General features: G+C 38.7%; 2 protein-coding genes across 2 annotated transcripts; one reads left to right on the top strand and one right to left on the bottom strand.

Moving 5' to 3' along the window:
• Positions 1–11151: 11151 nt before the first annotated feature.
• On the top strand, positions 11152–14177 carry LOC307144079 (uncharacterized protein). The gene is made up of 4 exons (XM_079846066.1): positions 11152–11385; positions 12069–12263; positions 12342–12421; positions 12894–14177. The coding sequence occupies exons 1-4, from the start codon at positions 11380–11382 to the stop codon at positions 13861–13863; spliced, it is 1251 nt and encodes a 416-aa protein (XP_079702192.1). The 5' UTR covers positions 11152–11379; the 3' UTR covers positions 13864–14177.
• An 18-nt stretch (positions 14178–14195) lies between these two features.
• On the bottom strand, positions 14196–16709 carry LOC307144078 (uncharacterized protein). Its single transcript, XM_079846065.1, has 3 exons — positions 16057–16709; positions 15467–15584; positions 14196–15374 (listed from the first exon to the last, which is right to left on the bottom strand). The coding sequence occupies exons 1-3, from the start codon at positions 16641–16643 to the stop codon at positions 14613–14615; spliced, it is 1467 nt and encodes a 488-aa protein (XP_079702191.1). The 5' UTR covers positions 16644–16709; the 3' UTR covers positions 14196–14612.
• Positions 16710–17687: the final 978 nt, after the last annotated feature.

Below are 17687 nucleotides of genomic sequence, written 5' to 3'. Positions count from 1 at the left end.
CACTGTGGAAATCCATCCATCCATGCATCCATCCATCCACCCACCCATCTACCCATCCATCCACCCATGATTCCATCCATCCATCCATTCATGCATCCATCCACCCACCCACCCATCCATCCACCCATCCATAAAATATTTAAACACAGATGTAAACAAAGTGTATTTAAAAATTGTCAAAGTACATTTTCCCCCTTTTTGAACCAAATTTACTTTACATTTACTCATTTTCATTATATGCAGCACCATATCAACTGTATATAATACAATTACAGCACCATATAAATAATTATCAATATCTACAACATATATTTAGAAAATACGATATATTTACGAATATTAACAACATATATTTCCAAAAATCTCTGAGTATTCAACTGCTATTAAACATGTCATTGTAACGCAACATATGAGAGTCACAAGAGAAGAAATTGATGGTTTGGTTGACATGATGGCTTCCCTGATTGATAAAACACACCCTTTCAAACTCCCATTTCTGAAGAAAAGTCCTGAAAATCGAGATAACCGTTTTAGCTATAGCCTGGTCATATAACATATTACAAGGGCAGTATGAACTCTTTTTCAGTGTTGTATCTGAACAGGCCACGTTCTGAGAAAGCACACTAATATCCTGCAGGGGAAATCACCAGGAGAAACCACCAAACAAACCAAATAAATAAATAAATAAATAAAGGAAATGCAGCAGCTAAAGCCGGATTAGGGTGAGCTCTCCTCTCGGCCTCCACACACTCTCTCTAGAAGTGCCACACTTTAATTTGTTCCTGCAGTGTTTTAGGTCACCCTGTGCTCAAACATCACCACGCTCCCAACAGGAAATAAATAAATAAAGCCAGTGGAGGGATTTCCTCTCTTATTAAAACTTGTAGACGTGGGAGCATGAATATAAAATATGACCCAAGGTTCCTGTACAACGCTATTAGTCTTACATAATTAACACATTTGGTTTTATTTGTTATCAAACCCGAAAGCACATTCTCTACATGCGCAATAATAGATGGCCAGGTTAAAACTTCATTCTGTGCTTGTGGAAATAAGCCAGAACACACTAAACGCCTCCATCATTAAGAGCGCAGAAAGCGTTCACAAGCATGAGCGGCATATGAAGGGTCTGCAGGACATCTCAGCCCTGAAACTCAAGACAAACTAAAGCATCATTTACCAACTGTTCACTCTCAATAGTACAGTGTTTTTTTCTGCAAAACATAATATGCTATTCAAAATGTGCAAGCTGTTATTTTCCATAATTTTATGAAACTATCATAAAATTAGTCCATTAGACTGGTGTGTACTACAGGTCAAAACATAGGATAGTTGTCCTATGTTTTCCTATGTTTGTAACCTTAAAATAGGTGTGTGTGTGTGTGTGTGTGTGTGTGTGTGTGTGTGTGTGTGTGTGTGTGTGTGTGTGTGTGTGTGTGTGTGTGGGCATGTTTTTGTGAAATATCAGGACACAAATGTGTATAATGACATGGGTATGACATAGGTATTACAAAAAGAGGGTGAAATATGAGGACGTTCCCCATGTCCTCACTTTTCAAAATGCTTATAAATCACACAGAATGAGTTTTTTTTTCACAGAAAGTGAACTGCACAGTCTCCTGTGAGGGTTAGGTTTAGGGGCAGGGGCAGTGTAAGGGGATAGAAAATACGGTTTGTACGGTATAAAAACCATTACGCCTATGGAATGTCCTCACATTTCACAAAAACAAACATGTGTGTGTGTGTGTGTGTGTGTGTGTGTGTGTGTGTGTGTGTGTGTGTGTGTGTGTGTGTGTGTGTGTGTGTGTGTGTGTGTGTGTGTGTGTGTGTGTGTGTGTGTGTGTGTGTGTGTGTAGAAAATACCTACATTTAAGTTGTTATTCAATATAAAAATTCCCTTTTGAATGAATGGTCAATGGCATCCATTTTAAATTAAAAGTACAATACATTTAAATATAAAAGTAATAATATTTTTATAAAATAAAATAGAATACAACAGAATAGAATAAAATAGAATAAAATTAAATTAAAATATTGGCATTCAAATGAGTAGTCAATGGTATCTAGATACCATTGAAAAGAGTACAATAATACAAATAAAATAATAATAAAATAAACAATATAAAATAAACCAAAAAAATAATTATATATATATATATATATATATATTTATATATATATATATATATATATATATATATATATATATATATATATATATATATATATATATATATATATATATATATATATATATAAACAAAATAATAAAATAAAATAAATAAATACATTAAAAAAAAAATAATTAAAAAAATAAATAAAATAAAATACAGACATACAGGTTTGGAACAACAGGAATGTGAGTAAATAAAGACAGCATAGACAGTTTGGATAGTAGGAAGAAAAAATTAATAATAAGGGATGAAGAGAAAGAGAAAAAATAGATTCTAGCGTCTCAGATGACCGTTTCCAGGTCAGCTCACTTAATTTTTGGGCAAAAATAAGCCGACCGGTGAGAAAGGGGACAGGATGTCCATCCATTTGACAGTGTGTTCTCTCAGAAGAGTGTGTTTGAAATACTGGAGTTAGTGTTTGCATGAGGAAGCAGCAGTGTGAGGCAGATGAACATGTCACCAAAAGAAAAAAACGAAGACTTTGCTGTAATGCTTGAGCATTAATAGTGGTTTGGGTGACGTCGATGGCAGCTGCGGTGTAGGACTGTCTTACAACAAAAGCCTGCAGAGACACGGCTGTGACTGAACAGATGTTGGTCTTTAATCGAAGACACATAAACGACAGCGATACTCGTGCTTGGATACGTGGCTGCGGGTCTGCACGCTTCAGATGACACATGACGATCTAGCGCAGTGCGCTGACAGTGATTATGCTTCACTCAGAGCGGCACAGCCTGCTGTGACTTCATAATTAAATATGCACTTAAAAGGAGGTTCGGTTGCTCACCGAAGCTGATGCCGTCCTGAGCTGGAAATTCAGCTCAGATTAGTGCTGCCCCATCTCTGTGAGAGACACACACACACATATGGAAAAAAAATCCATGATAGGGTGAAAGGGATCTATACCAACCCATCTGTCCATAAGGAATACAGACCTTTAAACTTTAAGGCCAACATTTTAAATTTGTCATTAAAAATGTGTAAAAAAAAAAAAAAAATTCCGTTCACTTTAATTTTAATTATATACATACTTATGCTGTTCAAAAGTTTTTGATCGCGAAGATTTTTTAACTAGACTCTTTCGTAACATTATAAATGTCTTTACTGTCACTTTAGATCAATTTAATGCATCCTTGATGAATAAATGAATTAATTTCTTCCCAAAAAATAGATAAATTAATTCTTACTGACCCAAAACTTTTGAACGGTAGTACAATGTTGCAAAAGCTTTCTATTTCAGACTGTTCTCTTTCTATTCATCAAAGAATCCTAAAAAAAATTTTTTTTACACAACTGTTTTCAACATTGATAATAATCAGAAACGTTTTCTCCATTGACTCCATTGACCTCCTTGTCATTTATGACTTATAACAAGAAACAGAACCAGCAAACAAGCTAAAAAACACATAAGTACGTTTTTATAAGCCGTCAACCCCCCAAAAACAAGCATTTAAGGAGACAGAAGTGGATACAGGTAATAAGATGTGAAGCATCAGCAGGAAGATGAAAATGGGTACATTTTGGGATCCTGACACTCAGTTTGCCTACGTGTGCAGTAAACATTTTGTCACTGTTAAGTCAAATATCCAAATGTCAGTTTTATATATTTCCTGCCGCTGATTACGCTCCAGTGGGTGTAGTTCTCAGTGTAATTTTCTATTTACCGCCGTTTACCCTGTTTCACAGGGCTCATTTGTAGAGTTAGTGATTTGAAGAAACCCCTAACATTACGCATTAAACTTTGACTTGCAACATGCTCCACACCGATTCCTCAAATCATGCAAGAGGAGGTGGAAAAAGGCATGCCACATGTTTCAAAAAGGCATGCCACATGTTTCCATGTTTCCCACCAAGGCTGTGTTTATTTGATCAGAGATAAAGTTCAAATAGAAATTATTACAATTTAAAATAACAGTTTTCTATTGTGATATATTATAAAATGTAATCCTATGATTTTGAGCATCATTACTCCAGTGGCTGTATTCCTCATTACTTACATGGATCTTTATAATCGGACTAGTAGCAGAGTTGGAATAAAAAAAGTCACATGATGTAACCACGTCAACCGGAAGGAATTAGCCAGATTTACATTTCAATTGGATTGTAAGCTGCGATGTGACAGGGTGTACAGAAAAACAAGCTAAAAAACACAGAACTACGTTTTTATAAGCTGTCGACCCACAAAAAAACGAGCGTTTAAGGAGACAGAAGTGGATACAGCCAATAAGACGTGAAGCATCAGCAGGTAGAATGGGTACATTTTGGGATCCTGACACTCAGTATGCCTACGTGTACTGATTACGTTCCCCTCTACAATCTAAAACAAAAATGGTGCTTGTAAGGTAGAAAATAATCAAAGATATTTGAAATGGAACAAAATCCTCTGCTTTGCTGTTAACTGCCATCGTCGTGATCAAGATATTGAAATTGACTCAACCCCTTCCCCCTTAACGCCATCAGAAGGGCCAGGTTGAGTTAGAAAGACAAAAGAATGATTGGCCGGCTGGCCAACAGGTTTTCGCACCTTTGATACAATGGGGGAAGTTTTGTCTGATTGGTTATTTTCAAATGTCTCACGGGTTGGTCTGATTGGTCAGTTTTACAAGAGTCAGGTTTGAATTTGATGACATCAGGGAAGAGGATAAAAGAGAATTTGATCTGTAGCTCGCTCTCTTTGGTTTCTCTGGCTTTCTCTGGAGAGAGCTATTCTTTAGCTCTCTCTCTCTCTCTCTCTCTCTCTCTCTCTCTCTCTTTCTCTCTTTCTATCTCTCTCTCTCACAGGTAACATTCTAGGCAGAGGCCTACAGAGCATAATTAAGGGTTTATGTTTTACATTTATTTGAAACGATTTTAAGTGTAACCATAACCAGTATTTGTGTTTCCTTTTAGAAGAGATTTATGTCTATGATGTAATTGACATTTTACATTTACTTGATTGTTAATAAATTGTTACATTTTGATCCTTTCTGAATTAATCTGTAATTATTAACTATCTCCAATGTGGAACGTTATAATTGTAACAAAGGGTTAAAACGAAACGATCAAATGTATGATTAACTACCAAATATAGATGACCAAACAATCGGTTGGGATTCTCTTCTAAATGCGACCACTATGATAAATGGAGTCAGATAAAGAATATTATAATCAAATCCATTCTTCCAGCTGAGACACTGAACGCGTAAGGCCTTCACCGCGGTTCGCTACCGATCATTGGAGCGAATTCATGCGGTCTTACAGTGCTATATGGCACTAAAAGTGGTTCTTGGCTCCTAATCATAGGGGAACCACTTTAAGTGTTGTATAGCACCAAATCTTGGTTCTTCTGTGGTTCTTCAGCGGTTCTTTGGGATGACTGAGGTGCTAAATAGCACCGCTACCATATACAGAATCGGTTAAGACATGGTGCTATATGGCACCAAAAATGGTTCCCCTATTATTACGAGCCAAGAACCACTTTTAGTGACATATAGCACCATTTGTTTTTAGAGTGTAGTGGGTGTAGTTCTCAGTGTAATATAACGTTGCGCTCTGTCTCAATTGCCTCTATTCACTTTTGTCTCCTTAAACGCTCGTTTTTTGGGGTCAACAGCTAATAAAAACTTCTGGGTTTTTGGTTCTGTGTTTATTAGCTTGTTTGCTGTACACCCTGTCACATATCAGCTTTTAGACAATGGTCTTGTTTTTGTTATAAGTCAGAAATGACAAGGAGGCCGCTTCACACAATACAAAGTCAATGGAGACGGTTTGATTGTTTGATGCAATGCGGTGCATTTTAGGTGAAGAATCCATTCGAAAAATCGCGTCACAACATCACGTCCCGGTGTATACAGTGAATGCTGAAATTATTGTTGCGTGGCTACATAAGAGTTTAAGCATATGTGATGCATTGCCACGATTGGTCTGACTGGCACGAGAGAGAGGAGTGCATGCGTGTGTGTGTGTGTTACTTAAGTTGGAATTTTTCCAACAAATGCAAAAAGTGCATTTCTTTGTGATTTTAAAATACTTGAAGGAAACGGTTCACTTTCAGCAGTTATTGTCTATGTATGGGGCAGATTTATGTTTGTTGTACATCGGATACAGATACATTAACACAGTAGGCCTACATTACATTTATTTGGATGCATTAATGAGAGAGTGATTGTGTGTGTGAATTACTCATTCCGTCTCTATTCATTATGAAGCTGTGGTTTGTAATTACTTCAAAGGTATTCAAATGTATGCCTATAACGGTTGAGTTTCTAAGCTACTTTAGTGACTTTACTTTAGTCACAGGACGGCGTTGACACTGCGTTTCTGCGCTGCTCTCCGCGCGCGATCTTCACGCGAAAAGAGGTCTGCCTTCAGGGCGCGCGCACGTTGTCAAAGACGCGACACGGCTCAACTCTCCGTGTCACAGAAAAAAGCTGAGCACTGAACGGATAAGTTTTCCGTATTGTTGTTTTTGAATAGTGCACATTTGCTTCAATGTTCAAACTGGCAAGGCTTTAAAAGAATTTACTTGACAAACTTTATGAGGACGAAAGTGAAAGCGATCTGGCTTCGGGGCTTGCGCGCGCCACGTGTGTGTGTGTGTGTGTGTGTGGCAGCTATAAGAACGGTAATCAACTTGCATAAACTGTGTAAAACATGCAGTTACTCTAGTGATTCTGGGCATCTAGAATCGAAACTAAATTCAAAATGTATCACGCGCTATGGTGTGCTTCCTGAACATTGAACAGCGGTCCGTGTGAATCAGATCCCTGCGCGTATAGTGCGTGTCATAGGAATTTAACGAGGCTTCGAGGCAGAATTTTTGCCTCGGGGAATTTTTGTAATCGAGTTAATCGAGTAACTCGATGAATCGTTTCAGCCCTACGCGTGTCGCTCTGTCTCTGATTTCTGAAGGATCATGTGACACTGAAGACTATGATGCTGGAATTTCAGCTTTGATCACAGGAATTAATTACATTTTAAAATATATATATATATATATTTTTTTTATTTAAAAGGCATTGTCAATTCTGAATAGATCGTAATAATGATAATAACAAACAGGAAGGGTTGGTTTAAAGAATCACCAACAGCAAGAGTTATTCTTGCCATAACCAACAGCACTAATGAAACCAGTATGCAAATAAACCCACTTTATTACGTTTACCATCCTCCACCTTTTATTTCAGGGTCTTTAAAGATGAAGATGATTTTCAAGAGCTCAGGTTGACAAAGACCAGGAACCTCTTAAAATACCCTTTCTAATGCAGAAAATCACTCGGCTGTTGCTATGACACCACGATATCAAACACGAGGCGACTGCGAGAATAATAATTTGATGAATTAATTCTTTAGAGTCTTATGTAAATAAAGCCACGACTTGCTGCTTACATAATCCCAGGGCTGCTAATGCTTCTTCGGGGGACTCGAGCTGTCGGCAATACCGTTTCTGATTAATTGAGTTGGAAATGCATTGGGGATGGGCTTTCCCTGACAACCGGGTTACACCAGCAATACATCACGCTCAGAAGTGAGCTGGAAAGAGGAGGCGGAGAGATGCCCACAATGTTTAGTCGACTGCAGATTGGATTTCAAGTATTAATACAATCCCATGATTCCTAGCACCTGCATTGATCTTGTTTGTGTGCTGTACAGCCAGCGTGTGTTTGGGTGCTGTATTGAAGGTTTGTAATGATGTCTGCAGCTCACATCGATCTCGAGCGTGTGTAGAAGACGGGTAGTCGGCGAGGGTCTGTCACCACCGGTTTATCTCTCCTTCCTCAAGGCCCTTAACAAATGATTTAGAGTAATAGACATAATCCAATAGTGCAGAGAGCATTAGAGACGTTCAACATGACACTCCTGCAGAAGTGCAGCTGAGTAACTCTGAGATCAACGTGCATCTATACCCAGAGAGGTATCCCACACTCTATTCGATTAGAGATTATTGGATTCCAAGAACATATGCCGTTCCTGTATGGACTTCTGTTTCCCGCCGTTTACCCTTGTGCACAAGAAAACGGTTGGAGACATTTCTAGTGGTGTTTCACAGGGCTCATTTGTAGAGAAACCACTAACATCACGCATTAAACTTTGAGGTTGCAAGAAGAGGTTGGACATGGAAGAGGTGAAAAAAGGCATGCCACATGTTTCCATGTTTTTGAAAGAAACTCCCCCACCAAGGCTGTGTTTATTTGATCAGAGATACAGTTCAAATATAGCCTGATGTCGTCATACTCAGATTCTAGTCAGAATATGAGTCTGATACTGCTCCATTGGGCTGTGATTATGGGGCGTGTTTCAACCGAACCAGGAAAGAAAATGCCTCTGCACTCAATTGGATAAACCTACAACCAATCAGAGCAACGGAGTGACGCATAGAGACAGAGCGTATTTAGGCCACGCCCACACCGGGGGGGAAAACAATCCAGCGCTCTCCATTGACTTTGCATTGCGTGAGGCGGCATCCTTGTAATTTCGGACTGATAAAAAAAAAAAAAACAGAACAATGTCTAAAAGCTGATATCTAACAAAGTGTACAGCAAACAAGCTAAGCAAAACCCACAACCAAAAACACAGACGTTTTTATAAGCTATTGACCCAAAAAACGAGCGTTTAAGGAAAAAAAAGTTTGTTATAAGTCCGAAAGGACAAGGATGCCGCTTCACAGCAAGTCAATGGAGGGCGTTCGATTGTTTTCCCCCCCGGTGGGTGTGGTCTTCAGATTATGACGCGTGTCGCTCTGTCTCTATAGTTGTCAACAGAACTCAACTGCACGCAGAAGTAGAAGAAGATGAGTGTAAACTATCTTTGCCGGTGTTGTAAAAAGAATTTAAGGATTCACGGAGTACTTACCAACATGATCATCATTGCTGAGAGAAATAGTAAAGGTGAATGTATATATGAACAAGTTCTCCGTTTAGGATTAGAACAAATTCATCCCAAGCGCTCTTTGGTGACGTGGAGGATTACATCACTGTTGATCATCTGTCCATCATCGTATAAAGCCCGCCCTGACAATTTGATTGGTCCAAACAGTTCTGGTTCGAGCATAGTTGCTCCACAATGGATCAAGTCCAGACCGAACTTCCCGGCCTTAAATGTTGTGGGCAGGGCTAAGTTTGGCTGGCATCCAGGCTAGTTAAAATAGCATTATTGTGAAATATTACAATTTAAAATAACAGTTTTCTATTGTTTCTATTGTGATACTCCAGTCTTCAGTGGCTGCGTTCACATGGATCTTTATACATCGGACAAGCAGTACAGTCGGAATAAAAAAAGTCACACGAAACCACGTCAGCCGGAATTAATTAGCCAGATTTGATTTACATTTCATTTGGATTGTAAGGGGTGGTTTATTCCTTTTGTAATCCGATCGAGAGAACATATAAACACTTGATTGGATTGAAAACTGGAGAGAACTGTGCATGTGCAGTGATGTAGAAATGGCATAACGACATGCGGAACGAGCTGTTCTTCCTGTTGTCATTATGAAATTCTCTTTCCACTCATTGTCTTTGAAGCGGAGCAGGACAACGTCCCACCAGTCCTTGTTTCAGACTCTCAATCATGGTTTTGGGCGCGGGAATGGGCATTTTTACTGCTTGATAAATATAAGGCATAATGATTCATATGCTAGTCGTCTCCCAATAAGGACCCAAAATAGATAAACAATAAGCCTTTTTAAAACAAAGAAAATGAGGATGGTTAGTATGCAACAGTGGGAACTCTGTATATTTGTGCAGTGTGCGCATGTCAAAAGATTAAATCCGATCAGAAGCTTGAGACATATAAACGCACACATCAACCCGATCACTTTATTTAGCGTCATGTAAACACTACTCTCAGATTCATCGATCGGAATTAATTAATTCAGTTTGAAGCAAAAAGTGTTCATGTAAATATAGCAAGTGTCACATGATCATTCAGAAATCATTCTAATAGGCTGAATTGCTGCTCAAGAAACATTTCTGATTATTATCAATGTTGAAAACAGTTGTGCTGCTCAATGATTTTGTGCAAACCGTGATTTCCACATGATAAACAGAAAGTTAAAAAAAAAGAAAAACTGCTTATTTGAAATCTTTTACTGGTCACATTAGATCAGTGTAATGCAGAATAAAAGTATTCATTTATTTTTGTTTTTAAATATGTTATTGACCTTTTGAATGGTAGTGCACATTGAAGGAAAAAAAACTGAATATTACAAAAAACTAGGGAAAATGTTGGTAAGACTTTAGGATTACTTAAGAGGAACTGGAACACAAGACGCTGTTCTACAAGATAAGACCGGAGATATCCAGGGCCACACTAAAGGTTTAAAGCTTCCTATCTGTTGTTGTGAATCTTTCATATTTGAAAGACAAGGTTACTGGAGCGGAAATCAGATTTGGTTCAAGAGTCCTGGGTTACCGTGTTCAGATATCACCCTTCGTGAGTAATGTTAGCCGTCACTACAAACACTCACAACAATCAAACTGCAACCTTGAAGGAAGAAAATTTTTTTCCTGTTTGTATCTCTTATTGCATAACTACCTTTCCCTTCCCGTGGAAGAATAAAACAAATATATAACAGAGTCAAACAAAAAGCAGCCAGAAAAAACTAGAGATGTGCAAAAGTCATAACGGACTAGTCATGCTATTATTAGGCTGATTCATGTTAAACACACACCATGATGACACATTCTTGTGTTCAAAAACAGCTCGATGAAATGCTATCTATCTATCAGCTGTCTGTCTATCCATCCTTCCATTCCATCCAGCAAACTCTGGTGCGATGGGTCTGTTAGTGCGGTTCATTTGAATAAGTGTGAACGCTGCCATCCGAACTCTGGTGTGCACCAAACAAGCGGGCCGAGACCGCTGAAAAGATGGGTCTCTGTCCTCTTCTAAATGAACTTTGCTGCGGTTCCACTAATATATGAATGCAACATGGACCAAAGACATGTAAACCAACCAAAAACAGGATGTGATGTCACGGGCCAGTTGTTCAAAGGTAAACTAATGGGCTTCATGCACACTCTCTTCCGCATTCCAAGTCAGCCAGCTAGGTCACTTCCGGTGCGCGTAGCGTCAATAGCAGCTATGGCGTTTTTCACCCGGTCGCTTCAAGATCTACCTAGGATGACGGTCAACGACGTGAGTCGAATAATCCAAACACTGTGTCATACATCGACAACAAAGAAGGAGAAGGGCTTCAAGCTATACGTTTCAAGCTACATTCATAATTATGAAGGTAAGATCTAACGTTAGACGTGTAGTGTTTATATTCCCTTAGCATGCATGCTATGTAACGCTAGCGCAGTAAGTGAAAATTGTATGTGTCTGTCTAATATTGTGTGTCAATCACGTACATTTTCCTAACGCCATTGTCAATCTCAGTTTCAAACAAGGATTCAAACACAGGAGAGGTAACCATTAGGGCTGAGTGCTACCGATCAATGAGGAAAAGCCAAAAGCCTCACAGCTTGAGTGTAAGGGAAAGTTATCCTACAGGTTCAGAGCAGGCTAGTTTATGAGACAGGTTCTGTTCGTCAGATCAAGTTTCTGTGAATCATCGCATGTGATTCTGCTAAAAGCTATTTTAAATACATATTTTGATTCATATACCATCAATAACACTGGTGTGTTAGAATATTTATCAATATTTAAATATGTACGCTAAGCACTGGGATTCACAGAAACTGAGTTCTGTTTTGTTACGTCTTTGACACACGTTCTGTGTCCCTTGTTATTTAAATGAGTAGAGTGAGAATAATAACAATAATAATAAATAATAATTTGGCTACAATTTTTACCTCCCCCAAATTTAGTTGTTTTTTTTATTTTGCTTTGTAAACATTCTCACTGTACTCATCCATTCTCCTTTTAAAAAACTGTACTTTTATTCTATTGTAACATATTTTTGTATTTTCACAGATTGTGTTTAGGGATGCCCGTCCTGTACAGCTAGAAAGCTGCCAGTGTAGCTGTGTGGCAGGTACAGCTTTGTGTAATCATGTTGCAGCTCTGTTGTACCAGACTGCACATTATTGCCAGCTGAGTATCACCTCTGTTCCCCCAACACACAGCTGCACAGAGACTGAACAAAAGTGGCATAAGCCAAGAACCATGGTAACGTTTCTAAAAGAGTACTTTGATTAAATTGATGAAAATGTGTGTTTATTGATATCCTTTTTTGTTTACATGCAGGGTGTTAAACCTGGTCTGGTCAATGACATGGTGATTCTTTCAGCCAGACCCAAGGAACGAAAACTGGTAGAAGGCATCAGGTTAGTACTGTTGATATTATCATAAGTTGGCTTGAACTTCTTCCTACTCATTTTTGAACATGGGAAATAGTTTTTACTGTTATGTACAATAATTTTGGAAGCTTGTACTGAGAAGTCCATGTACTTACTTATTTGTTATTTTAATTGTATTGTATATATGTAGGTTTGTATGCTTTATGTATATTCATTTTTTTTTTCATGTTCAAATAAATAAACTAAACAATAAACAATCATTAAAGACTTTTTCTGTAGTAATCATATCAGTGAGACCTCAGATAAAGTAATCGTGTGATACATTGCATTTCAACATTCATTGTTAGCATTTTATGCTCTCAGTTGTTCAAGCAAGAAAGTCAAAAACATCCCTTCAGACTTTTTAACATAAAAATCATTAATTTATATTAATTTAGTTTGTTGGTACAACTTATGTATAACTAACTTAATGGCTCTTTTTTTTTTGTCTTTTCCATAGGAGCAACTTGTATAAGGGTGTCAGTTCACCTCTGCCTGAACTTTCCACACTCAGGGTGGATGAAGTGTACCGTGATCTTCCAAGTAATGTGGCTCCGCTAATAACAACTATGGCTATGGACATTAATGTTCCTCTGGTTGACTCTGCATTTGGAAAAGTGCAAGAAGGAAGCGTGCTATCTTATCACATGCCAGCAAAGAGAGTGCCGAAAACATGTCCACACACAGATGCTCCTTCTCTCCCACAGCTCCCACTTCATGGTTACAGGCTGGGGCCCTCTACCTGCTCTTTTGTCTGCACTGAACATCAGCAGCACCACATGATGTCCCTGGAAACAACATTAGAGACAGCACACAAAATTGCCTATGGTACAAAAGAGCAGAGTTCCTGCATTGAGTGGCACCAACTAAGGCGGCCCCGCATCACCTCCTCCAAATTCAGAGAGGTCTGTCACACCAGGGCACAGAGCTCTGCTGAAAATCTGGCAAAAAGGCTTCTGAGACCTAGCCATCAGACTGCAGACATGCGGAGGGGGCTTGACATGGAACCTGCAGCAGTAGAGGAATACTGCAGAGCAAGGGAGGTTAACCACTATCCCTGTGGCTTCCTTATCCACCCTGACGCACCCTGGATAGGGTCATCACCTGATGGCATTGTGTATGATCCAAAGGGACAGTCTGTGTTTGGCCTTGTTGAAATTAAATGCCCCAATGTAGCAAGCTATGTTGACTGCCCATATATTAAGATCAGTGAGGGTAGACACACATTGAGAAAATCGCATGCATACTTTTGGCAGATCCAGGGCCAGATGTTGATTTCTGGTTTGGACTGGTGTGACTTTGTTGTCTACGCACAGGAAGACATGTTTATTCAGAGGATTCCCAGAGACATTGAAATGACCAAAACAATGAAAGAAAAAATAGACCATTTCTTTTTTTATTGCTACCTCCATGCTTACCTAGATAATTAGGCTATTAACATCTATCACACTTTAACAACCTTCTGTAAATATTTCTCTTACTGTCAGTTCTAATTATTTCATATATATTTGTACATATGTTTGGTTCAAGTTTTATTGTTCATTTTTAGAAATCTATACACAACTGGAACTGATACATATTTTTGTCCATTCCCGGGTTTGGGTGTTTGTTTTTTACACCTTCAGTTTCTGACACATCAATGAGAGGCATGTAATGTATATTATATTTCATAGTACTGAAAATATTGTAGTGTGTGTATATATTATTAATTCATTAAATTACATGTTCCTTCCTATGAATGTTATTTTGTTGTTGTTTTTTTAGGTAATGGTTCATAACAACATGAAGCAAATTTAACACAAGTCAAATCATTGTAACTATTTATTATGTAAACATTAATCAGTTTATTATACAGATAGCTTGAAAGCACCGATGAACAAAAGTACTTATAAAATACAAATGATTCAGTACTTATATTCAAAGAGTATGTGCAATGTACAGCAGTGCATAAATAACATGAGGTACTATAAAATGCAATTTATAAAAAGTAATATACAAAGGTACATTTAAACAAAGTGGTTATAAAACTTTAATAAATAACCTATGGCCATTTGTATACATTTGCAAAAGTTAACAATAAACTGATTAGATAGATTTCTAGACAAATTGTGGTCAATTTTATACATTTAAAAAAAATAAATAACTATTTACAGACACTGTGTTTCTCACAGAACAAGTGCTATGCTGGTTTCTTTGCCCAAGCCTTTACAAGAGGCCCGTTTTCATAGTTTGTCAGGAGACAAGCAACAGCATACAGCTGATTAATGTTGCCAAAAAGCCGAAGTGGAATCTCTGTGTCAAAGAACTTGTGTTCCTTAACACGGCGTATTAGACGCTCAACATGCACCCTGAGGCGTGCAATTGTTTGAGTCTCCCTGACATCACAGGCAGACATCTGGGACCTTCCAGAGAGAAATGCTGGCCTATAAATCTTGCAAGGGACAAGGTCATCAACAAGGAAACCTCGGTCAACCATAATGGCCATCCCAGGTCTCAAAAGGGAGAGAATTCCAGACTCTCGTGTGATTTGTTTGTCACTGATGGAACCAGCATACAGTGGAGAGATAAATGTGACCGCCCCATGTGGAGCCACTCCGAGCAGCCCTTTCAGCGTACAGTGGGACTTGTATGCAGAGAACAGTTCACTCTGGAGAAGAGGTGATGAAGGGCACTGGCACCTCAGCTCCGTACAGTCCAGGATGACTGTAGTGTCTGCATAGTCCTTGAACTCAGCTGGCAGATGTTCCCTTATTTTCTCCTCTGGTATCCAGATCCTCACAGACCCTAACACAGTGTACAAAAAGTTGCTCCACGTTGTGATGATCCGACTGACTGTGGACTGGTGGACTCCATACCGGTCAGCAAGGTCACGTTGTTTTGAACCCAGCGCAAGGTAGTTGAGAAACAAGAACATCTCATCAATGGGCTGCAGGGAACGAGTCTGTTCAAAAGAAAAAAATTTACATTGAGAGCAATGTTCATTATCCCTGAACTTTAAGTTGTATTGTATGGCCCATGTAAATAAGTACTTACTACAGTGGAACTCGGCTCTGTAAAGGTGCCTCTCTGTGCTTGAGTCACACTGACCATATATGGCAGCGAGGGTTCTATTAAGGCCCAGAATCTCATCAGCAGGTCATAGGATGCAAATCTAAACGAATACAATTTAGATATTAGCATTTATATCTTGTATCATCATTTTATATTTTATCATTTTTAATTTTCAAATAGTTTGTCATATATCGGGACTTAAATAATGTTTATCAGTCATTCTGGGAGACACATCCAAGTGAATAGGGAAATAAATTATACATCAATATTGCTATGAAATATTAGATATTATGAAAATGTCAATTATTACTCCCATTATTCTCTCTCTCTCTCTCTCTCTCTCTCTCTCACACACACCACTACACTATCTCGCGCTCTCTCTCTCTCACACACACACACACACACACACACACACACACACACACACACACACACACACACACACAACCATATCTGTTGCTGCAAAAGTACTACAGAACAATCAGTATGTTTGACAATAACACCGATGCAAGGATACTGACAAAAGTTTAGACAAGTCAAAGTTTAGTTTAGTCCATCTAGTTACATCTTACCTTGTGAAAAAACGTATGTCCTTGTCTGAGGCAGCAAAACGATGAATCCCAAACCGCTGACTCATTGTCAGCTTGTCGACTTGTTCCCTCAGCTTCAGGATCTCCTCTCTGAGAGACATGTTGTCCTCAAGGGCTAAATCAAAAACGGCAGGATCTGGAGCAGAAGCGTAGTCGTGGTCCATGAGGATATCAGCCACCTTGCACGCTGTGTTATCTCGCGACACCGCTGGCGGCGGCCGCTCTCTCCTCTCCCATACCCCCGGTCTTGAAGTGGGAAGGGTGAAATTGTTCCACTCAAACAATGCTGGAACAGCTCCCTTAACTAATAGCCGTCTCCCTGTCTCGGACCCTGGCTCACGAACATCCTCCTTTTTAAAATGCCGGCTACATACTCGGGTATGGGGAGTAACTGTAAAGTTGTCCCTCCGGATAGCGACAAGCCATTTTCGCCTTATTTCCGCATCAGATGGAAATGTGTGAAAACTAAGTACTTTGTTGTACTTACTTGAGGCTTGACACAGAGGCACACAACAATGTTCAGCTGTAGTGCTGTCGGTTCGCTGGAATTTAAACGTTTTCTTTGCCATAACGCTATCACTTGGGCCTTGGGGACAAAAAAAATCACCTCAGCAGTATGAAAGCGGAAGTAGCTTAGCTGGCGGAGATTTTAGCGGAAGTACGTAATCGCCTGCGTGTGCATATAGCCTATTGGATTTTGGTTATGGGATTGGATCAAATCTTGAAAATGGGTTGTTCAAAAGGGAAAGAAGGGATCTGAAATCAGATTAGATCACGGAATCCAAACCTAGTTTAATCTGGATCAAGCCTTCAGTTTGTGTTGTTCAAAACTTGTCAGTAGGATTTGGATAACTTTGATCCAAAAAAACACGATCATCCTGATCCCAACAGGGGGTAGGATTTCAAACTGTATCCCAGGAAGAAATTGTAGTAAAACTTTAAAACTGGTAAAAAAAAATACAACATTTGTATCATATAATACACAAACATATATTATTTTATTTTGCTCTTGATTAGCTAGGCTAATTGTTAAAGTAATAAATTAGAAGTAGACATTAGGTAGACATAGTAGACATGGGCCTTTCGGTAGCCTACAGTCAAAGTAAAAAAAGATTTAGCCGCCATAACATAATCCCCAAAAATATAATATTACATTTAAAGTGTTTTTTTGTTTTTTTATCACTTATAAGACTTTTTACTTCTTATCAATTATAAGAGATGAACCAGTCAAAAGGTTTCTCGGGTGAACGCTATGCAAAACTTTTCTGAGAGAAAGTAAAAGCATTTTAAGTAATTTTTTTTCCCAACTCATATTTTTTCCATCACCATGTACCTTTAGGGGCTCCATAGAGCACTAGTAATCCAGATTTGGTCATCTGAAAAGGTGTGAATATGGATCAGGGTGATCCAATCCAACTTTGCTTTGAAAAACTGGCACAAAAGTAAGATGTATTACCTGATCCTGGATAGCAAAACATGGGATTTCCAAATCCAGATTAAATGTTTTGAACAACTGGCCCCACAAAAAGCGACTCTAAAAAGGACAGAATGCTCACACATACTTGTTTTTTCTCATCATAGTCACAATGTTGCCCATCACAGGTCGGTACAGG

This window comes from Gobio gobio, assembly GCF_949357685.1.
Source record: "Gobio gobio genome assembly, chromosome: 20".
NCBI lineage: Eukaryota > Metazoa > Chordata > Actinopteri > Cypriniformes > Gobionidae > Gobio > Gobio gobio.
This window is presented reverse-complemented; position numbering and strand designations above follow the sequence as displayed.